At 34.7% G+C, this 24,750-nt stretch overlaps 1 protein-coding gene across 1 annotated transcript in view; it reads left to right on the forward strand.

Moving 5' to 3' along the window:
* LOC122019709 (protein TSS-like) overlaps positions 1-21,878 on the forward strand; it is a 38,337-nt gene extending 16,459 nt beyond the window's left edge. The window contains exons 6-25 of the mRNA XM_042577182.1: positions 674-1,033; positions 1,117-1,184; positions 1,276-1,407; positions 1,611-1,652; positions 2,233-2,757; positions 2,862-3,019; positions 3,121-3,661; positions 5,275-5,337; positions 5,441-5,542; positions 5,748-6,065; positions 6,138-6,230; positions 6,309-6,410; positions 6,510-6,614; positions 8,630-8,763; positions 12,847-13,030; positions 15,453-15,584; positions 15,697-15,809; positions 16,548-16,638; positions 17,518-20,010; positions 21,621-21,878. Coding sequence (XP_042433116.1) covers positions 674-1,033; positions 1,117-1,184; positions 1,276-1,407; positions 1,611-1,652; positions 2,233-2,757; positions 2,862-3,019; positions 3,121-3,661; positions 5,275-5,337; positions 5,441-5,542; positions 5,748-6,065; positions 6,138-6,230; positions 6,309-6,410; positions 6,510-6,614; positions 8,630-8,763; positions 12,847-13,030; positions 15,453-15,584; positions 15,697-15,809; positions 16,548-16,638; positions 17,518-19,791 — 5,537 coding nt within the window. The 3' untranslated portion in view covers positions 19,792-20,010; positions 21,621-21,878. The remainder of the gene's footprint in view (positions 1-673; positions 1,034-1,116; positions 1,185-1,275; positions 1,408-1,610; positions 1,653-2,232; positions 2,758-2,861; positions 3,020-3,120; positions 3,662-5,274; positions 5,338-5,440; positions 5,543-5,747; positions 6,066-6,137; positions 6,231-6,308; positions 6,411-6,509; positions 6,615-8,629; positions 8,764-12,846; positions 13,031-15,452; positions 15,585-15,696; positions 15,810-16,547; positions 16,639-17,517; positions 20,011-21,620) is intronic.
* The last annotated feature ends 2,872 nt before the right edge of the window (positions 21,879-24,750 follow it).

Here is a 24,750-nt window from a genome sequence, read left to right on the forward strand (position 1 = left end):
GCCTTATTCTTCATCGCCGGTGACTGACTTGAGCGTCGGAGAGCCAACATCGGAGACCCCTTCCCTGACTCGGCACTGACGTAGTTTGTGTTATAGGTCCAAGCGGAGTCCACAGAAAGTCAGCATGAGTGCCGCATCCCCAGCTTTTCGTCTCTTCGACTTTCGTACATGATCAAGTATGATTCTCAATCGATTGATGAAATGGAAAAAGAATCATGCTCAATTAAATAGAAAATATATTAATTTTTTTTAAATGATGCTAAATTTATGAGAAATTATACATTTTTTTTGATTTTTTATACCTATAAAAAATAAGAGCAATTAAATAAATTGATATATATTATATTTAGTTAGGAAGTGAGAATAAATATTTTGATACGACGATTAGGGTAAAGTTTAAATTGTGGTGGAAGATTTTAAGAGAATTTATGGAAACTTTTTAAAAGATTTTTCGTAGCTAATTAATTTCATTAGATTTTTTTTTTAAAAAAAATAGATAAAATATTTAATAGGACATAGATAAACTGAAATATGCTAATTATTTTATTAAATAGCTTGAAATTCTAGATATGATGGTGTTTTTAATTTTTGAGGGGATTTCCACACTGTAGTAGATAAATGTGTCATTTTCGTTAACTGCAAGTCAATCTGATCGCGGTAATAAAATGAGCAGAGGAGTACGACGAAGGGCGTGCCGTGGAGCACGTGCGGCGCCTTCTAGACCTTCTCTCCTCCACCACCTGCTTTGGACCGGCTCCGCCGTCGCCGTCGCCGTCGCCGTCGCCGTCGTCCAGTGATGCACCGCCCGCCAACGAAAAGGATGGAAAGAAGAGTGTCAGAGGCGCCAGTGCTGCTGGAAACCGGAAAACCCCCTCGGACCATCTGTGCCAGGGGCAACCGAAGCCTCCGTCATCCTCGCCGCTGGCCAAGGATTCGTCGGATGATCTGGAGGCGGAGATTAGTGGCGCTTGCCCTCGTCTGGGAGCCTTCTATGAGTTCTTCTCGCTTGCCAATCTCACCCCTCCCGTCCAGTGTCAGTCCAGTCTCTCCCCCACTTGATTTAAGAATCAACTATGTTTCCTTATTGGTTTTCTTCTCCCTTTTATGGTTTTGCAGTTATAAGACGAACGACAAGTCTTCGGAAGGAAGAATATCCATCCGACGATCATCTCTTCTTCCTCGAAGTACGTCTTTTTTTTTTTCTCTCTCTCTAACTTCTTCTCCGTTGAGAATTATTTGATCCATGTTGAGTTCGTTATTGGGTTATTCGGTCAGGTGAAGCTATGTAACGGGAAGCTTGTGATCATCGAGGCTTGTGCTAGGGGATTTTACAGTCTCGGGAAGCATCGCGTGCTTTGCCACAATCTTGTCGATCTCCTGAGACATCTCAGTAGAGCATTTGACAATGTCAGATTTTCGTCTCTTCCCAGTTTATTTGGATCTTTAATAATTGTTTTTTTATACTTTATTCATTACTAGCAATTAGTTGTCATAACAATGCTGGAGCATTTTCTCTCAAAACTTGATAATTTTGGACATATAGTAAATTATACCTCGTTCGTTGTTTTAACTTCTTACTTGGACTTCATCCTGCTGGTGCATTCTTACAGGCTTATGAGGACCTTATGAAAGCCTTCATAAAACGTAATAAGGTTGGTTTATTTTCTATCCTGTTAGATTCATTGTGCCTATATCTATATATCTATATATATATATATATATATATATATATATATATATGTTTGTATATTTGGCTTCAAAGATGTGGTCCCCCTTTCTTTGGCTAAAGTGCGATACATTATTTTTTGTTACTTATACTTCTCCATACATGATTCCTTATGCTCTGCATATCAATTTGTTGTATGATTAAATTCATGTCCTGCAGTTTTGACCGTTGTATACTATTCATTTATGATCCAAAATACTTTTCCATGAGAATCTTGTTCAAATAAGTAAACCAGCCAGGTTTTCAAACATAATTTTGTTTGGGAGCTTCTAAGTCTGACCAGTAGTTCTATCAATTTTTTCCCCTGTAACTGTAATGTGTTGATTACTCTTTGAAACACTTTAGAATTTGGCATGCTCTCATTTTATATTATACTTGCAACATTAAAACTTTAGCACGTATGGGGTTTGTTTATTATGTGTTTGAATCTTACAGTTTACAATACCCTTTTTTTTCCATGGATTCAGTTTTTCTATTCTTGAGTTGCTCTATCATCTCACTTGCAGTTTGGAAATCTTCCATATGGTTTTCGTGCAAACACATGGCTTGTACCCCCAGTTGCTGCTCAGTCGCCATCTATATTTCCATCCCTACCCACTGAGGATGAAACATGGGGAGGGAATGGAGGTGGATGTGCCTGGGATGCTGAAAGGGATACTATGCCTTGGGTAAATGAATTCCTTTTTCTCAAGTCCATGCCTTGTAAGACAACAGAAGAGAGACAAATACGTGACAGGAAAGCATTCGTGCTACATAGCTTATTTGTAGATATTGCAATATTAAGAGCTGTTGCAACAGTGAAGCAACTTATTGAAAAAAATCAAGACAAACATTCACCAGGGGAGGATAAAATACTGCACCTTGAGACAGTTGGAGATTGTAGCATCACTGTCACCAAAGATGCTTTCGATGCAAGCTGTAAGATGGATACAAAGATTGATGGGAGTAAAACTACTGGAATTGATGCCCAAAATCTTATCCAGAGGAATTTGCTAAAAGGAATCACTGCCAATGAGAATACAACAACTCATGTAAGAGAACTTGTATATTGTTAATAAATCTTACGATAACGTTATCTATTTCTCTTATTGATAAGTTTTTTGTCAACGAACAAATTTGTGGGTTTCAACTTCAGGATATTTCCACTTTAGGGGTTGTTTCTGTGCGATACTGTGGTTACATTGCTATTGTGAAAGTCAATTACCATGAGGGAAGTGAAGTGAATTTACCTTTGCAAGGTCTTGAAATCAATGATCAACTGAATGGCGGTGCAAATTCTTTGAACATTAACAGGTTCTTGTTGGTATATAGATGTATTTGTTTCTTCTTCTGAACCCATTTTGTTAAATATATTTACATGCCTAGTATGGTGAGACTATTATCTATCGTTTCAGTCTCAGAATGCTTCTTCATAAGAGCCATACATCACAAGAGAAAAAGAATCAAATCTCAAAACATGAGGAACTCTTTGCAGCACAAATGTCTGTGGAGAAATTACTGAAAGAGAGTCTGGTTAAGCTTGAGGAAGAGAAAATTGGAAGCAATGCCTTCATGAGATGGGAATTGGGAGCTTGTTGGATTCAACATTTGCAAGATCAGAGTAATGGTGAGAAGGACAAGAAACAAGAAAGTGGAAAAAGTGAAAAACAAACTGGAGAAAAGAGTAAAAATGAGATAAAAGTGGAAGGCCTTGGGAAATCTTTTAAAATCCTCAAAAGACCATCAAAGAAACCCTATTTTGATGATGAGAAAACTTCAACTGCCGACAAGAATTTAACTACTAAGACCCATGATGGGAAGCAAAATGTGGCCATGCCATTCAATGAATATCAGAAGGAAAGCATAGAAGCTGAGAAAGCTTCCATGCTTAAAGATTTGCTACCTGAACCAGCATATACACGGTTGAAAGAATCTAATGTTGGACTCGATACGAAGGTACTTAGAGGATTTAAGGTGGCTTATTTAGTGTCTTCTAAATTAAGAATTTCAGAAATTATCAACTCTAGATAACAAAGTTGCAACGGAATTTTGAGAGAATTTTTTTGCAATATTGAGTCCAGAATGCTTCTTTACATCATCCTACATGATTTTCAAGTTATGTCATTAATGAGATGCTCTTTCTTCTCCATTACATTTCCGTTTGGATTCTCATGCAGAATTTAAGTGAAAATAATCTGAACTGGAAGTTTGGCACGCACACAATTCAAAATCTTATTCATTTATCAATGATAACCTTGATTTTTTATTCCTTTAATCAAAATATTCAAGATCAGAAATACTTCTGGAATCAATTTTTTATCATAGCAGAATCTTTGTGGCATTGCATTTCTATACTCTTATTCTGGCTTTTAATCTTATTTTACAAGTTTGTATTTTCATATGTTCATGAGCATGGCATCACATGCCAACTCTGATTATTCTATTATAGGAGCATGGGTATGAATAAAGTATCTGTATTTAGATTTTATCTGATCATACACGAATGAATTGTCTTTTTAATCTTATATTTAGTTACGTCAAAGTTAAGATAAAATATTATTCAGTCAAATGCCTGCTTATTTAACAATTAAATAACAAGCCAGTTTTAGTGGTCAGATACAATTTCTATCCTTTTAAGGTTCTGATTTTGGGTTATGACTTATCCTTTGACCAATTGGAAATTAGAGTCTTATTGGCTGTGACAAGCAACAATTTGTATGCTTATGGGCATTGTTTTTTAAACTATCTCACTACCATGTAGTAGAACTTTTGTGACTTGCTACTTGATAACTACTACTCATCCACTGAAAATTGCAAATGGGTTAACCTGAATCAGGTGGTTACTTTGAGTAGACAACTTTGATGTTTACTGTATCTAAAAAGTAAACTAATTTGAAGAACAGAGATTAAAAAAGATATCTGCGCAGGTTGAAATCTAGATTTCTGAACTAGTAATATTCCAATCCCCTTATCAGCCTGAAGTCAAGACTAAAATTTACTGACACAAAAAATTTGTAGTTGTATACTATGATCAATGTATATTAGTAAACTAATCATCTAAGACAACTTTAATTTACTGGATACCAATAAGATTAGGATATTTATAACTCTGGTATTAATCTTTGTAAGGTCAGGCATTATGATAATGTTTTATTTTGTGAATTTGTTCAATCTTTCCATTTTCTTGTTCTCAATAATTTAGGATTCAAGTCCGGGTCAAAAATAATTTTGTTATTATATCTTGTGTGTTCTTCATATCACAAGAGACTAATTTTCTTTCAAATCACAAGAGATGATGTGAAGTACCAACAACAAATTCTTAGATGAATAGTTGACTTCAATGTCTTGCTTTTGTCGCTATTAGCAATTGAATATTTGGGTACACTTTGCTCCTATATTCCAAAATAAGTTTTCTAGGCAGAATGCTACAGGGATAAAAAGAAAGAAGGAAAAAAAAATCCAACATCGCACCTTTTTCCATCTATAGCACACTACATAGATTTTGTTTCAATCATTTGAGAATTACCAATTTTTTGTAGTGTATAACTTACTCTTTTTTTCATCATCAGTCTCCACAGGAATTAACTGAGATGGCAATGAGATATTACAATGAAGTTGCTCTCCCCAAGTTGGTAGGTTCATATAAGATTGCTTTATTTTGCATTTGTTTCATGCTTCCATTTTCGGTGGTTTGATGACTTTAACGAGTATGGATTGCCTCCGTATCAACTAAAGGTTTCAGACTTTGGGTCACTAGAACTTTCCCCTGTTGATGGTCGCACTCTGACTGATTTCATGCATACAAGAGGACTACGAATGCATTCGCTTGGTCAAGTTGTAAGTTAGCCATTTAGCTTTAAGAGATTCAATCCATTCATTGAGCATTTGCCATAGTTTAACGTTGGCTGACAACCTAATGCAAGCCTTCTCCTTATTCGGGTTTGGGACTGGCCGCAGAGTTCTTTAAGAGATTCCATATACCTACATTTTCATTTCACCACTAATATAGCTAAATTGTGTTTTTAATATGTTTATTGATCAGGTCAAGCTTTCAGAGAAGCTATCTCATGTTCAATCACTCTGCATTCATGAGATGATAGTAAGAGCTTTTAAGCATATTGTACGGGTTGTCATTGCTGCTGTTTATGAAACCAGAGATTTGTCTATATCACTTGCTGCAACTCTTAACTTGCTCCTTGGGGTTCCTGATGCTGGATTTTCACATCATTCTGTCCATGTGCATTCCCTGGTCTGGGCATGGCTCACACTATTCTTGAAGAAGCGATATGATTGGGAACTTACAATCTCAAATTATCAGGATATAAGAAAGTATGCCATCTTGAGGGGGATATGCCATAAGGTGGTTATCATTTTTGCCTTGGAAAAACTTGTGCATGATATTTTCCTTTGATCTTACCTTCACTCTTCTTAGGTGGGGATTGAACTGGCACCCAGAGATTTTGATATGGATTTACCTTTCCCATTTGATAAGTTGGACATCATCAGCCTTGTTCCTGTTCACAAGGTGAAAAAAAAGAAATTGATTATCAGCTGAAAAGTGTTCCATGCAACGATGAGCCTTAATTTCTTTCATATCTTGCAGCAAGTTGCATGCTCATCTGCAGATGGGCGACAATTACTGGAATCTTCAAAAACCGCCCTTGACAAGGGAAAACTTGAAGATGCAGTCAATTATGGGACAAAGGTTTTTATACACACACACACAGACACTTTTATATATTTCCTGCTAAACAAATTCCTTTGCTTATCATTTTCTCACGCTAGCAAGTGTATTTGGATGCAGGCTCTGGAAAAACTAATTGCAGTTTGTGGCCCTTATCACCGAATGACTGCTGGAGCATACAGTCTTTTAGCTGTAGTCCTATATCATACTGGGGATTTTAATCAGGTGGATTTTCATTTTCTGTGTGCAACTTAATGCCATGTTTCATGGAATTAAGTGGCTTGTTTTTTGGTGCTTCATACTTGTGACTGTTTATTAAGAATTTTGATCTACAATCAATCTAACACTAACACTTAATGACCTAATATGTATTTTGTATGTGATCATGAGAAATTCTTGAGTGTATTTGTGTGATTCATCTGCTTGATGAAGCAGATTACAGTGCAGTTTTTTTTGGGGAGCTATATTTCCTGATCTAAGCACATGTCTATTGTAATCCATCAAGAGATTGAATACTCACATAAAAAAATAATGCCAACTAATAGATTATGCTATTATATTGAGAAAAGCCCAAGGTATCATCCTTCCAAGAAATGCTGGACATGAATTCATATTCATGCAATGAAAATTGATTATTGATTTGGTATTGCCAATAAATGTTCTATTCAATCACAAAAACACATGTGTCTGGTGCTAAAGATGGTCTTCATAGCTGTTTTTGTGTTTGGCATTGATACTGTTGGGTTCACAGCTAGCTCCACCCTGGTCAATAGCATAATTTGTACTCATTCTTAGTCCCATAAGGTTAACTGCACTTCACTTTGTGATGCACAAGTTCCAGGAGGCTCTCTACAAAGTGCCTTGGCATATTCGGTTAGATTGGACTTCCATCTCAAGCCCTAACATTGGTATGAATGCCACCTACACAATTGACCTATGGCATGTGGATCGAGTGATTAGGTTACTGCTCCGGTCCACTTGAGGGCTGGTTGAGAGTGCAAGAGTTTTCACCTCTCTTTTCCATCTGAGAGAGCAGGATTTGCACTTGGTAATTATTGAAATCAACTTGGGCATGGCCAAAATACCAGTAGGTTACCCACCTAAGTGCCTTGGAATAGGTTGGATTGGGTTTCCCTCCTGGGCGTTAACACTTACGATTGTCTACACGCAACATAGAAGGCACAAGGGTATTATGAATGAAAAAAAAGTTTAGATAGATCATTATTCAATTTCAACATAGCATTTATATGAGTAGGACTCATTTTGTATTTTCTTTGAAGTATGCCAAATTCTAAGTAGAGAACTCAGCTGTTTCACCAGCTTTCTCAAAGTTGGCATTGGAAGCATTTAAGCACTCTCCGACTGCATAACCATATAGACTGAAGGCCATCATCATTATCTAAGGTAGCTTATATATGGTTCAAAATTCAAATGTGGAAAGGCACTCTATAAATAACTCTGTTGATTATGTTGTCTAGTTGAGCCAATATACATGCTCTTATGTGGTTGAGTCAATCAAGTTAATCGAGTCAAATACAAGGAAATGAATTCTGAATGAGGAACAAGGTTTGTGATGATGAGAAATTTAATGATTATTTTGTTCAGTGTAATGATAATATTTTGTTAGATATATTCTTTCTTATTCATAATCTTTAATTGTGAAATTTTTTATTCTCAAATTGGTTTCATTATGCAACTATGTTTTACTAAAGCATTAGACGGGTTATATGCATTTTCTTATCTTAAGGCAGATAGAAAATTTTCTCCTATATGGATCAGTAAGTTGATTGATATGTTTTGTGATAGATCTGAACTTTCTTTTACAATGATTACTTTGAATAATTCCATATGTTAAATGGTAAAGGTAAAATTATCTTTTAGTTAGATTATGTAAAACTTAAATATTTCATTATTCATACTTGTACAACTATGTATTTATTAATTACAATTAAATATATGTAAATATTGACCACAAATGCAAGATCATAGGACATGTGTGATATAGAGTGGTTCAATTGCACATTGATTGGGTACGAATTTACATATCTTGATCAAGAGACAACACAATGTTCAATCAACTTTTTGCTGCTTCAAAAATGAATATTATGGCTTTGTTTTTTGCCCATCACTGTTATGAATTTTTTTTTATCACTAATATGTACATGGTGATCATTGATGCCTCCATTTTGAGACTTTACAACTTGTTCTCTTGGAGGCAACTGAGTTTTTGCAACATTTAGGCTACAACATATCAGCAGAAGGCATTGGATATAAATGAGAGGGATCTTGGATTGGATCATCCAGACACAATGAAGAGCTATGGTGATCTAGCTGTATTTTATTACCGACTTCAACACACTGAATTGGCACTAAAGTAAGTTTAAGTTATATCGGTTTCATACTTAATGGATTATTGCTGTCTCTGTATCTATGGTAGACATCTGTATGGCTTCTTAAACTACAATAGGTGTTTTAACCATTGTTATCTTATCTAGTGACACATCATATCTGTGTTGTCTATCAGAATTGAGTAAATACTTCTTAATCTCAGTTCAGCTTCAGAACAAAGGGAGACAAAAATTTCGGTCTTATTCGTTGAAACTTTCGAACAAGGTTATCTTCATGAAATGATACACAAGTACAACATTAGTCAGTAAACTATGATAATGCATTGGTAAAATTTTGTTGACATTGGCACTGCCAGGAAGAACTCTTTCTTTTCTTTATGTTGGAAAGAAGCACACTAGCAAGTACAATATTGAAGAGTATATTACAAACTATTGAATGTAAGATTTCTACTATGGCAAAAAAATGATTTATGATACAAAAGTTCCTTGATTTGGGCAGTGATTATATCTATAGAGTAAAAAAAATTGTTATTGGTATATATTACCTTAAAGAACCTAGAAGAATGATGATCCACAAAATTTGGACACGTGTCATATTGTTAAAGAACCAAGAGGAAACTGCATCTTTACTACAATGAGGGGCGTTGTTATAAAAATTAAACCATATGATCAAACTCGATGAATTCCGGGTCATTAGTTTAGTGGTCAAACTAGTGGATCAACCAGTCAATTCATTGTCAACCCGAACATTGACCTGACGGAGTCCATTAGTTAAACTGATCTAGATCCATTGTCTAACTGTAAATTTCAACAAAAATAATATTTTCTTTTATTCCATTAAAAGTTGGTGACAATTGAAAATAAATCTTCAACCATGTCTAAATAAACAATCAAACTATTTCATAGCAAAAATAAATGTATAACTTGTATTCAAACTACAAACTACACATGATGAAATAAAATAAATTAAATTACAACAAAAAATCATGAGATATTAAATTATTAATTACAGCAGAAACTCATATAAAAATTAATCGAACTAGATAACTCCAAAAGAATCATAAATAAACATAAACAATATATGTTTGAGTTATAAATTATTCAATGTCATACGTACCCTTTGTATTTTAGTTATAAAAGGGTTTTTTTTTTGTCATTTTTAGACCAATGACCAAACAGGTCAGATTTTTTAAGAATTTTTTTCAAACAATCAGCCATCGAACCAGTTTTTGGCTGGTTTTTCATAACTCTAATCTGTGAATGGAACCCATTTGAGAGTTGGTTTTGATTTCTTCTGGTCGAAGTGCTAGTTTGGTCTTGTTATAATAGCTATGTAGAGGGCGAAGTGTTTGTCTTGAATGCTCAAGTCTATGTTTTGGTACATTATTTAAAACTTCAAGTGTGTTAAAGGGTTCATCGAACATGTTGATATCATAGATTCTTTTATCGATTTTGGCATATATAAAAGAAAATTGGATGTAATAAGAATTTTATCTTGTTCCTTGACAAAGCAAATGAGTTTTTATCTAAATCAAATGACAAGTTACTATGAAGTTTAACAATTATAATGCAGAAATGAAGCTTAGAAGTACTTGGGACTTGTTTACTACAATGGAGGAGAAAGGCAAGAAGAGGAAAATATAGATTTTGATAATTTTCTCCTTTGTTTACTTAGATAAAAAAATTTGGGGAAGGGAGCTCCTCCACCCTTTGTGAATCAATTTTTGAGCCAAATGATGTCCCCCTAAACTTGGGCGGATGTGGACTCCTTTTTGTAGAATTGTGAGGAAATTCCCTCTTTGCTCTCCATCTCTAGGAGATGTGAGCTTGGATGGGGATGGGACATGAGCTCGGATGTGGGTTGTCATTGAGGGCTCAAGATTTATTGATACCTAGGGGCGTTATCTGGGGAGTTGACGAGGTATTGGAGGTTATTAACAAGTGGCTTGGGTGTTATTGTTGTTGCTTGACCTAGGTGTGGATGGCAAGCCAAAGGTTGACAGTGGTTCAAGAGTAATCGATGATGGCTTAGATTCCAATAGGGAAGCTCGAGGTATGAACAATTGGTGAGGATATTTTCATCAATTTCAAACATCATTGATGGATTTCTTTACCTTCACTACCCTCCTCACCTCTTCTCTCCCATCCTATCCTATCCCTTTACTCAAGTAAACACAGTTTTATTCTCCCATGATCATAAAATTGGATGTCATAGGCCTGTTGTCTGCCATGGTTGTCAGAATGCTTGAAGTTTGTCACTATGACCTGGCTTGAATTCTTATCAGTACTCTGCCATTCTGTTTTTTTGATGATGAATGATGCTTTATGCATCCTGACAAAGTTGTAATTTTTTTTACTGAAAGAATCTAGAAGTTAATATTTGAGGTTCCAACTTCCAAGTACCAAGGTTTAAAATCTCGATCTGCGCTGAGGTTTCAGTCCCAAACCGGAACAATATGGTTTCGGTCTCATACTGACTACTACAATTTCGGTATATTTTTATTTATATATAGTAATTATTAGATTAATATATTTGTGATGTATAATTTAAAAATAAGTTGTATATTGATTTTATATAAGTTCTTCATTATTAAACAACTTAATATTGTTAAAAAAATAATTAAATATAGTTTTCTTTAAAGAAAATTAATCTATTAATAACTCAAATTAAAATTGATACATCATAATGTATTACCTTACTAATATAAAAGGAGTAATGTGAATCAGATGAAGTATTAGTTCTCCAGATTAAATAATCATAATTATATAAATTAATATAAAGATGCTATTTTATATATAATAATTATATAAATTAACTATTTATCCATTTAATTAATTATTAATTTAAATAATATATATTTAAAATGTTAAAAAAATATCAAAATATCAATTAAACATAAAGACAGTAAAAAATAAATAAAATAATAAAACATTATCAAAATATAAATTTGATTTATTAGTTTTTTAGAATTTTAGAATTTTTTTGAAGGGGAGCCCTGGCGCAACATTAAAGTTGTTGCTTTGTGACCAAAAAGGTCTCGGGTTCGAATCCGGGAAACAACCTCTTGCAAAAAACAAGGTAAGACTCCGTACAATGAATCATTCCTCGAGACCCTGCATAGCGAGAGCTTCGTGCATCGGGCTGTTTTTTTTTTTTAGATTTTTTAAATAAAATTTAAAAGTATTTTTTTAGATTATTAATTAATAAAATTAATAATTTTTTAAAATTTAAATATATTTTTGTATATTTTATTGGGATAATTTAATAGGGTTTATGAAAGTCTCTTCGAAGTATCACACTTAAGTTGAGAATTGCTTTAGTTAATTAAATTCTTTGGCGAACAGGAGCGTCGTGCTCGCGGGACGCCCTTTGGTGGTATTGTGTGTTGCAAGAAACTGTGGGCAGCGCCGGAGGCGTCCTGTGACACCTTCGGGATGCCTCCAACCCACCTTCTTGTGCGGAACGCGCACATGTCACAACGAAATTGTCTCGCGTATAGTGCGGGTTTCGCTCTACCGTTGGAACGGTAAAAACTGTTCATGCCGTCTAGCACGGAACGGTATTTCAATGACTGATTCCAACATTATTTTATCTGAATATATTTTCTTTATTAATGGACATAGTAGATAAATGAATAACCACCTTTTAGTTATCTCAATGTCAATGCAAGCATTAAGATGATGAATGAAAAGATGGTTGTTTTTTAAAAGATGGTTGTTTTTTAAGATACTTTATTATATCTTATGCTAGCTACTAGCAGTAGATTTCAATGCTTACAGTGTTACAATATACTACTCACAATTTGTGTACTGAAAGAACTTAGAAGTTAATATGAGGTTCCAACATTAGATATGTTTCTGATGCTTTTTACTGTTTGTATTTATTTCCTTTATTAATAACATAATAGCTAAATGAATAACCACCTTTTAGTTAGCTCCACATAGATGCAAACACTAAGATTGATGCGCAAAAAAGTCAGCGGTTTTTAAGATACTCAGTTATAACTTATACTAGCTAGTAAATTTCAATAGGTTTAGAATGTACAGTGACCATGCTTCCAGTACATGTTGCTTACCACCTTCTATACATAATTTTGTTTAATGTTCAGGTATGTGAAGCGCGCATTGTATCTTTTGCATCTTACTTGTGGACCATCTCATCCAAACACAGCTGCTACATATATTAATGTGGCTATGATGGAGGAAGGCCTAGGAAATGTGCATGTGGCACTTAGATATCTTCATAAAGCTTTGAAATGTAATCAGAAGTTACTTGGTCCTGACCACATTCAGGTTTGTTTTTGTTTTTCATTTGTCTCTTTTTTCTCATAATTTTTAAATATTTTGTCTGCAGTTATGGTTTTAAAATGGATGCAATAAATCCCACAAATAATTAGTAAATATTTCCAACTGGCATGGCTTGCACAATCTACTATTCATCTGGTATTGATAAAGTCAATACGGTTCATAGGTTCAGGTTAGGCTGCTTTTCTTGCATTTAATTTTACTCCATATTCCAGTGCCTAGCGATGATTCTATTCTCCGCCAAGACTAGAAGGGTAGTTTCATCTCAAGACACAAAATTCTCTTCTCTGTCCATGATGCTTCACGAGGAATGGAAACTATATGGAATTGAAGCATTTACCTAAATAGGGTCCCATGGTAATGGGGAAATGCTGAAAGAGGACCCTATGTTCCAAAAATGTCAAAATAAAGCCCCTCTCATATCTTTGGACTAAAATACTCTTCTGATTTTGAAACTGACTTTTTTTGAATCTGACTGTTTGGGCAAAACAACTTGATTGATTGAAAAAAAGTTTGATATGCTTTTTTAAAATAGGAAGCATATGTCTATTTGATTTTAAAAGCTTTTTTATAAAAAAATAATTAAATATATATGAATTTCAATTAAAAAAAAAGTTGTTTGGGCAAAATAGCTTGATTAATTGAAATAAACTAAATCAATTTATTTTTTTGTCTTTAAAAATAAATGCCTATCAATACACACACACATATTTGCCTTATTATTATTTTTTTAAAATTAGAATTATTTAGAAAAAATGGAGAGGGACTAAAATAATTTATTTTAAAAAAAATTGTCTAAGTTTTTAGGTAAATATTCTGGAAATCAAGAATGACCAAAATGAATCAATTTTTATTTCATCACGTTGTTGGTTGAAACCAGGGGCGGAACTAAAAACAAATCGGAGGAGGGGGGTTGAATTGCATGGATTTTTTTTCCGGATAAATAAATATATTTAATAATTAAAAGTTTACATCAACAACTGTAAAAATGATAAAAATACATGAAAAAATACAATTATATGGGTCTGGGTCATTTGGTTGGAGGGACTCGCGACTAAGTAAATGGAGGAGGGGGGTTCGTTTGTTTGACTTGGGCCACTTGACCCGCTTTGGTTGGCCGTTTGATTATTTTTTTTAATCCTTTAGTGGAACGATGTCGTTCCACTAGAGGATTTCTTTTCTTTTTTTGTAATTTTGTTTATGTAAAATGACACCATTTTTATCAAAACGACGCCGTTTTACTAAAACCAAAAAAAGAAGAGAGGTTGAGTTGTGTGATGCAACCTTCTTCTCCGACAACCTTGCTGCCAATGAGCTATGCGGCCCGTGCCACACTGGGCTAAGCACGGGCCGTTGGCGTCTGTGGGGGACTACAAAAACATCCCCCCACATGACTACTGGGAGGCGTCCAGGTTGGGGGAGGCTAAAGCCTCCCTCAGCCTCCCCTATGCGTTCGCCCTTGGTTGAAACAACTAAATTAGTTGAAATTGGAAAGTTTCTTTTTTGAAAAAGGATAAATATCAATTCAATTTATTTTTTAAAGTTGAATGTCAATTAAATCAAAATAGGTATTATTATTTTTTAAAATTTAATTATTTTAGTTAGTTAATCAGTCAGGTATTTTCGCAGAACAACTTCATTAATTGAAATTAATTTATTTTTACAAATTTAAAATAGGTTTATTTATATAATTAAATGGGTATTTTCCTTTCTAATTTTGTATATTTTTAGTCATTCAAGCTATCTGATCGAAATTGATGAATTTTATAATTTAAAATTATTTAAAAATAAATTTTACTTATAAAATTAAATAGACATTTATTTTGTTTTTGGATTATTTTTCCTGTCACTCTATTTACTTGGTTCAAAGAAATCAAGACATTACTAAAGTAGAGGGTATTTTGGTTTAATGAAATGATTGGCCTTATTTATGCATTTTATAATATAGTGACTTGTTTAGGCATTCCCCATTACAGGGGCCCTATTTGGGTGATTGCTCATCTGCGCGATAGTGGCTGAAAATAAAAGTATTAGGCAAAATTGGCTGGGCAAGACAAGATGTAAAATCCTATGCCATTCTTGTAACCTTGTCCAGCTTCACCTTGGTCGCTGTTTCTACTTGTCCATCCGATCCTTATCCTGAAATGTGGATGGTGTGAAGCATGATTGCTTCAATTGGACAAGTTGGTGGGGTCTCCATTTTAATAGTGTTTTTGCATTATGTACCAGTACTATGAAGGCCTTTCAAAAGAACTGCAAGCGACCAAATTCACTTTCCAGTTCATATGTTTGAACAGAAGTTAGATTTGGTTGATCATAACTGCTATCTTTCTCCTAAAGTCTCTTTATTAATTTAAATGCTATGATCATTGCTCACTATTACAAATTTTGCTTTTACAACATTTATCAGACTGCATCAAGTTACCATGCTATAGCTATTGCACTGTCCTTAATGGAAGCATATCCTTTAAGTGTTCAACATGAGCAAACAACACTGCAAATACTTAGAGCAAAGCTTGGTCCAGATGATTTGCGTACTCAGGTAATTTATGTGTCTATATGTGGTGATACCTTGTACAGATTATTTCTTTTCCCTTTTTAAATCTTTTACGGGATGAATCTCTTGTCTGTGAAACTGTCATTTGATTTTGTAGGATGCTGCTGCCTGGCTTGAGTACTTTGAGTCAAAGGCTATTGAGCAGCAAGAAGCTGCTCGGAGTGGTACACGGAAGCTGGATGCATCTATTGCCAGCAAAGGTCACCTAAGGTACAATTGAAATAATTATTCCAACATAGTCTTGCAGTCATTGAGAATGAACATTCTCAGATATGAATGCACTGCATGAAAGTGCTTTGTAGTATAGCATATGCTTATCTTGAATTAGTATTTAAGCATTTATCACTTGAGATGCATTTGTTTTTTTTAATCAAAATAGCACACTGCGTTTTATCTTATTCCTTTTATGCAAAAATTAGTTATTTTTCAGAAATTGCATAATTTCTTAAAAGGTCTAAGACAGCTTGAAACTTAACAAAAATTCTGTCGACTACATTCAATATTCATGTGATCGATAAAATGGTTAGTTTTGCATTTGAAGGAAAGACAAATTAGTGGATTAATGAAAACATTTAATTTGTCAGATTCAACTAAAAATTAAACCAAGGTAAACTATTTCAGTATTGATATCTTGTAACTCCTAGCTAATATATAAATTATTTGGTGAATTTGATTATTTGAAGCTGTTTGTACATTTGTTAAACTATATATAATTCTTTTGAGAAACCATCTAATTCTGTAGAAGAGGAATTAAGTAGCAAAGTGGTTTTTTTTTTATCAAAGAACCAAGCAGGGAATGACCCAATCATGTTTCAGATAAAATAGAGGTTGCCCCTGAGATAAATACATTGTTTTTAATCCAACAAATATGCAACAAAGAATGTCTTTGATTGTTTCTCCCCCAAGAAAATATGATGAAGTCATCACTAGTATCTATTCTTCTTGCAGCGTGTCTGATCTTCTTGATTATATTGACCCCAGTCAAGATGATAAAGCAAAGGAGGCTGAGTTACTGAAAAGAAAAAATCTGGGATGGAAGGTCTGTTGACAAGTCATCTTGTTCTCATTCGTCAATAAAGAACAGTCATTATGATAATGCTTAGTCACCTGCATGAGTTTAAATGATGCTTGCTAAAACTATGTTGGCTTCATGTAATACTGGTTTCAATATGTTGATGTTTGTTTGGTGTTCACATTCATCTATCTATTGATTACTTGGGCATACACATCCTTCACCTTGCCTACCCTGCTTTTGAGCATAAAATCAAGAAGATGTGCATGTTGCATAGTACCATGGTGCTTTAGAACATTTAATGTTAAACCCTAAACCCTATAATTAGCTCTTAACACTTTGATATTCCTGTGTCTGAATAGCAAAGGTCCCTTGTGTTGTACTTATATGCTTATGTTGATTTTTCCAAACATAATTTTTGAGAAAATCTTATATTTAGCCACTCTTGATTTTTCTTAATGTTCAACGTTTGTGTCCTACAAAATTCCAGTTTATGGGTGTTCTTAGATTTATAAGGTATTGTAATTATATCATTCATTTTGGTCAGATAATTATTTTATTTTTTGTACTCCAGAATACCCTCAAACCTTTGTAAAATTATTGGTTAAATTTTCACTGAAAGTCACCTTGGAATCCTAAAAAAAATGAGTGCTCTTAGAATAAGGTATCATAAATATATCATTCATTTTAGTCAGATCCTTACTTTTAGTTCTTTATTCCAGAATATCTTCAAACTTTGGTTAAATTTGTTGAACAAGTACTGTTTGATGGGCATTGTCAATTTTTTTATGGTAAAAGATCAATTTACCTTGGATTTATATTTCCTGAAATTTAAGAGCTAAAAGATATTTAGCTCATTTATAATTTGTTTCAGAGTCCTAGCAACTCAATTTTCTACCTACTCAGGTCAAAGTGCTATCTCCTCAAAACTTGAATGTTGCTGATTCATCATCCAAACAAGAAAACCAAAATCTTGCAGATAAACTGGTGAAAGATGGCACTGACATTCCTGACAATGAAATAACTGATACAGGTCATGAACAAGCTGTTATTGAAAAACATTTAGCAATATCTCAACAGTCTAAATGTGAAGAAGTTAGCAGAAAACATTTAGCAGGTTCTCAACAATTTGCGGAGAGAGAAGAGCAGAATCTCAATTCATTTAGTGAAGGTTTCAGGGAGGCAAATACAGAGGTAGAAAATGGTTGGCAATCTGTTCAAAGACCAAGGTCCACTGGAGGTTCATTCCAGCGAATAAAAATCAAGCATCAGTATACAAATATTAAGAGGTCCTACAATCACCAAATGGATAGTGTTCCTAATGAGATGGTGCAATCAAGGAAACAATCCTCTTATTTGAGAAAAGGGTATTACTTGCTAAGAAAAAGAACCGTGGTTCCTGGAAACGTCAATGGGGATGTTAACATGAAAGTTCAGTCAGCGGGAACCAAATTTAGTCGGAAGGTATACAGAGCTGTTTCTTACAGGGTCAAGCCATTGCCTTCATCCACCAATCAGGAGAACTCAAGTAAACCTAGGAGTGCTTCTGAAAAAATGGCAGATGATAACCAGGAAAATAGTATCCCTGAGCCTCACAATCAGTTCCTTCTTGGGCTGTGTAACTCTCCATCATACAAAGATGTAGCATTGGCACCTCCAGGAACCATTGCCAAGATTCAGAGTCAGAAATCTCTGGATGATATGTTATCAACACAAGAGAGTTTTGTTGGTAGCACTATATCAGAAGTTAAGGACTCAGTTTCATTTGTGGGACATGAAAATTCTTACAAACTACCTGAGATATCTGGCATAATCCAAGAGGACTTGGTTAAGGAAGAGGTTCTAGACTCAGTTAGAAAAGATGAAGTTGAGAAGGAAGAAGGAAGAAAGAAAAACTGTGATATGGATAGTCCTCTAGAACCTTTGTCTTCTGGATTAGAGGTGCCATCTAGTGGAAGATTGCCAATAAATAATAACATTGAGACTACTGTACTTGATCATGAGATTCAAGAAGTTCAAGGAAATGCCAATTGCAGTCCTAATTCACCTAGAAATGCATCTGTGGAAACATTAGAGTGCCTTATCATTGCTGAAAGTGAAGGAAATAATGAGGAAGCCTCGTGTAGCATTGCTCAAATCACTTCAGACTCTAATGCCCAGCAAGCTCTCAAGAATGTTGACAATGACACCTCTGAGAAAGTTTGTACCGCTGATTCAGTAGTCCAATCACCGATTAGCATCAATGATGGAAGAGAAATAACCTCCAAAAAGCTGTCTGCCTTTGCTATGCCATTTAATCCATCTCCTGCCCCTGGTCCCCTTCCTGTAAGTATTGGTCTTCCTCCTAGTGGTACTATTCCTGCAGTTACCCCATGGCCTTTGAGTACTAGCCTTCATGCTACACAGGCAGTCATGATCTCACCAAGGTCTCCCATATGCAGCTCATCTCATCTTCCTTATCCTTCTCCTAGACCTCTTAACATCCTTCATACTTTCCCACTAATGTATCCACGATACACCCAACCTCCAGTCGTTCCCAATTCCACTTTTGGTATGAATAGCAACATGTTCCATGGAGATTGTTATCCATGGCAGTGCAACGTTGGTCAAAATGCACCTGAGTTTGTACCAGGATCTGTATGGTCTGGAAGCCATCCAGTGGATATTTGTTTGCCACCTGTTCTGAATCCTATTGCGGAACCCATATTGGCACCAGTGATAACATCTGATATAGGCACCGGAGTAGACACAGGTAGTCAGTCAGACCACAATAATGAAGAAGAAAAAAGAACTGCAGGGAATGATGAAATTATCGAAGTAGTAGAGGCTAGCAAACCATTGGAAATAAGCTGGTTAGAGAAACATGAATTGGAAGAATCACAGGTAAGTAATACAATTACCGATCAACTGAATTCTGGAACAGATCTAAGAGAAGACACACAGCATGATGCCTCAACGCATGCCAATGGAAGTAATAGAAATAATGAGAACCAGGGGAGGTTTAGCTTATACATCAAAGGTCGACGCCGACGTAGACATACATTAAGACTTCCTATAAGTTTGTTCAATAGACCTTATGAATCACAGTCATTCAAAGTTATTTGTAGCAGAGTGGTAAGAGTAAGTGACACGGCACAACCAGAAATCATGTCTTCCAGCAAGAATGTTAATGCCGGTTAGTCACACAAGAAAGAAAAGCCATCATGATTTCAGTTGCCTAGTGGTTGAAAAGGATTTCTTATTCTTCAATCCACAACAACTTGAGATTATTTTACTATGTGATCTGATAGTTTTATTGGAGTTCTTCTGGCACTGCCTTTAAATAAAAAAGATGAACCAAATTTTGGTAGATGAGATATTGGGATAAGAAGGGATGTATGATCTCATTGTCTGAGGCAGGTAATTATCTGTTAATGATGTTGCTTATCTTCATAATTGCCAAAACAGTTATAATGAGCTTTTGTTCCATTGTATTTACGTTAACAACAAAGCAAAACATCTCTTTGATATTTAGAAACCAATGGTGATTTCACTAGTTTACTATTCTATTCGGCACAAGACTGACCAAGATTCAGAAATTTAGATTTTTTCTTAACTATGAATAGCCTGCTAGTTCTTTCAGGAGCTGCATAAACCTAGGTTCTATATGTTGTAAGTTGTCCAAATTTCAGTCAACTTGGCAATTTGTTAAAAGCATCTGTACACAATTGTTTGAGCTGTAATCAGTGAATACTATTTCACTATCAAGGACAAACTTTAGTTGGTCAATCATATAAAGACACTTTCACCTTATTTTACTGAATGAGATCACCACAAATTTATGGCTTGCCTCATGGTTCAGAAGCCTCTTGTTCTTTCTTGACTCGTGGTTAATATTAATAATCATCTGGCTGTCTGACATGTTGGACCAGTTTACAAGCTTGCCTAGTGGAAATGCCAACTTAAAATTATCATATTGTTTTCTAATTCTGGTTATTTGTTTTACTTTGATTATCTGGTTGAAAGATACTAACTCTAATTTTGTTCTTGTAATATCCAAGTCAAATTTCTGTGAACTTCATATCAAAATTATAGTCATGTCCATTGATTAATATACATTCTCAATATCCAATAATGGTATGTGTAAAAATGCTGTGCCATTAAACTTAAGTCAACTATGTTTGAACCTTTTCTTTTACAAGTATTGACATTCAATGAAGTAGTGTTTATACCTGGTTGTCTTCTAGTGTTGGCTATAGGAACTTGACTTCAATTTCAATTTTTGAACATAAGAAATCTTTTCTTGTCATACTTTCAATGTGCTTGGTGTTTCACGGTGCTAAGGTAGTTCTTCATCTTAGTCACCCGAAGATTATGACACTGCAAAACTGTAAGATTTTAGTGCTAAGTTATTAAAAATGTAATGCTGATTTAAAAAAAAAACGTTTTATTATTTGATTTTTGGTAAGATTCTGCTTCCCTTCATGGTAGTGATTATGTTGTTATAGTGGGAACCGAAGGCAAAGGCTTACCTAAAAAAATATTAAACAAAAGGAGAATCACATTTTCAGATAAGGTGGTGGGATAGCTGAGCAATGGGATGGGAAATTATGTACATTAGATGGTAAAGTGCAATGGTCAGGGAGCTAATTAAACGAAAGAGAGAACATCCTAATCAACCACAATGGGAATTTTGAAACTCTGGTCTGACTGATCTGGCAGTTCAAGTCCACCTAAGAAAAATTTTTTGCTCTGAGTGCCCTTATTCGTTCATGCTCTAACTCCTAGGGTCCTTATTAACCAGTGTAAACACCATGGGATATGCTTGTTTGGTTTTCTGTAAGGTTAGAATTCTAGTTAGTAGCTTTCCAAGTGAACTAACTCCAACATTACTTGCGTAGTTATACTCTTTTGCTAGTTTTTTGGAGCTTTTTCTTTGATTGCTTGGCACAGAAGAACATTTAGAGTATTTTGGAAATTATAATTTGAACACAAATTGACCCAAAGTTTTATCTACATGAAATCTACAGTGGATGCGGAAATTTTCATCATGCACCGGCGACGAAGTCAAACAAGACAACGATGAGATACAGCAAGGAATACTTGTGTTTCCATCCGTGTACTACTCCCATCGAAGGTCTACTGTTTATTGTTTGGTAGAACTTCAGAAAAAATAACTTATTTTGCCGGAACTTGTTTATGTTTCAATTTCATTAGTCAATGTACTAATAAATGCTTTGTTTGATTGAATATTATTAATGATACAGGCTTTTGCTGTTGAGGGACAAGACTCAGGTTGTTGATCTTAAATAGTCGGGGTCGGGGATAGGAACTTTTGATGAACCAAGTAAACAAGTAAAAGAATAAAACCTTATCCACAGATTAACAACTCGCTACTCCTTCCATTATCATCATGATCAGCAGTTTCTTAAACACCGCCCATCTTTTATTAGTATCATAATTTCACGCACTGTAGTATGGAGAAGCATTCCATCATTGAATAATAGAGTGAAACAATCGCACCTGAAATGCATTTCTTTCAGGCATATTATCAATGCTCATATTATGATGATGCTATGTTGGTTGTGCAGTTATCTCATCCTAGGCTCGACTTGACGTTACCGTTAATCATTGGTTGTGCAGTTATCTCTCTTTGCATTTTTTTTTATAATCTAGTATCTAAGCCTCGTCCAACTAGTCCCGGAGATAAACAACCCGATTCCATAGAGCGGCCATTAGACAAATTTGAAAGTACGAGCGACTTTTCGTCTAATAGTCAACGTTTCAGATTTTTTTTCCCATTGCAGGAGAATACTCTACAGTCTTTCAGATTTTTATCCCATTGTACGAAAAATACTCTACAGTGCGGCGGTGTAGTTGAGATTCTTATTCTGGATACTTGGGAAGGCTTCTTTGTATTTTGTTTCTATGAATAGCAATTGAACCATCATCATCCTTTGATGAGAGACGTATCTGCATGAGTTCAACTAATAAGCTTGGTTTGGTGGTACCGTATGGCTATTCACATACACAATTATTGGTCCAGATAGTGGTCTCTTGTTCTGCCAATAAATATAGCTACATTTGGTTGAACCTTGATTTTGAAAATTGGTATTCAATAAAGGTATATATATGATAAATTAATATCCAAAATTATTTTGAGTGATAAAGAAAATTATGGCAGCGTTGGCAGACTCTTTAAGAGAGCATTTTAAAATAAAATTAAAAATATAATAGATAGTTTGATAATAACAAAATTTTTAGAGGGTATTTCAAAAAATTCACAAAAAGATTTAGGGCATTTTGAAATTTTATTTTATTTACACTAATAAGGGAGATTGAAGAGGGTGCATTTTAAAACAAAATAAAAAATAGGGGTGTTTTGATAATATTAAAATCTTCTAGCTTCTCCAAGTGGTTATATGATATTTCGATAGATTTCTGCATTCGTATTTGATCTTGTTCCGGAACCAACATTGTACTGGATAATAGAGGTTATTTATGTTAGATTTAAATTATTCTGAATTTTTCTCTTCCACTTCTTCTCTATTCACATATATCCAATAAGCTCACCGATCACCTTGAGATAAGATACAAATTTAAGTGTGTTGTTATGCAGTTATTGATTGCTCTTAAAAACTCAATTTACCATTTTAAGAAGAAATGAGTACCATTTCTTATCTTCGTCAAGAAATTCATTAGCATTCATCTTGTATAGTTTGATCAACGTGCTAAGCTATGATGAGTCTTTGGCTCTTTGCTATTTTCTAACAGATAATGTATGCGAAGCATGAAGCAATCTTTTAGGGTGGAAGTGATTTTATACTTTTTGCTGCAGTTGAAGCTTTTTAAATACACAATGAAGCATTTTTCACATTAATAGTCCATGTATGGATTGAAAATATTATCACAGGTTATGGCATTATTGGCAACAACAACAATAAGCACATTGAAACTCTGATATTATGGGCATCAAGGCAAATGTTGTGACCTTCACAACGATCAACAGTGGCTGGTTCAGTGCAGCAGACATATATGAACCGCAAAGCTGTGTTCCTATAGTACATAGAACTGATTAGAGGATTGATGGGTCGAAGGATCCAGTTTATTAGATGCTCTTGACAAAATCTACAAGAGATTGTGTATCCGCCAATTGTGTTTGATTCTCCAATATTATTGCAAATATTTGAAAGGCGATCAGTTCATTATCTCGTGACTTTATTCGGCTAAAGCTTAATGCGCATGCTTACAGAAAGATAGACTCCATTAAAGCATCACCAATCAAACATCATTTACAAGTGTGACAAATTAGAAGATAGCAACCACAAGAATACAATCATATTGTATGCATGGCAAGCTAAGCAAACTCCATTTTCCCTAATATCATAATCCATAATACTATATTCTAGACTAGGCCATTGGGCCCCACAAGGAGTCTGACCGATCACTTGCAAGATATCTTTGTTGTGCTTGCTGGTGCACACATGCAATGCATTTGTAAACCGAATTATTAGAATATGATTATACTTTGTCGGATACCGTTACTTGTCCGACAATACCGTCACCACTAGATTCCCCCCAATCCATCTCAATTACATATTTAATGACGTCGTAATTAACTCATATAATTTTAAATATCATATACACATACAATAATAACCTTCTAAACTTAATCCACGGTGAAGTTGATCCTGAATGATTAAGTTTTATCCCATATTATATCCTAATATATATTTAAATAAATTTTATTTTATTTATTATTATTAATCAAGTCTGATTCTTACTCGTTTAATAGATGTATTTATCATAATTTTATATTACCTAATTAAAATATTTATTAATTATCTAAATATATATTTGATCTTGTCCGAAAATAAAAGAGATAAAAAGTTGAGATGTGGCGCTCACGCTGATCTTCTGTGAACTCCGCGTGGACCTGTAATACAGACTACGTCAGTGCCGAGCCAGAGAAGGAGTCCCTGACGTTGACCCTCCGACGCTCAAGTCAGTCACCGGCGATGAAGCGTAAGGCGGAGCAACAAGAAGATTATAGCGCAAACAGTGAATACCGGCATACCTTCGCTGATGCATGGACTCCCTTTATATAGAGCTCCGACATCGCGCGTGAATGCTTCCCAAGGCGAGCACGCTTCTCAAAGC

Source organism: Zingiber officinale, chromosome 9A (genome assembly GCF_018446385.1).
Source record: "Zingiber officinale cultivar Zhangliang chromosome 9A, Zo_v1.1, whole genome shotgun sequence".
Taxonomy (NCBI): Eukaryota; Viridiplantae; Streptophyta; class Magnoliopsida; order Zingiberales; family Zingiberaceae; genus Zingiber; species Zingiber officinale.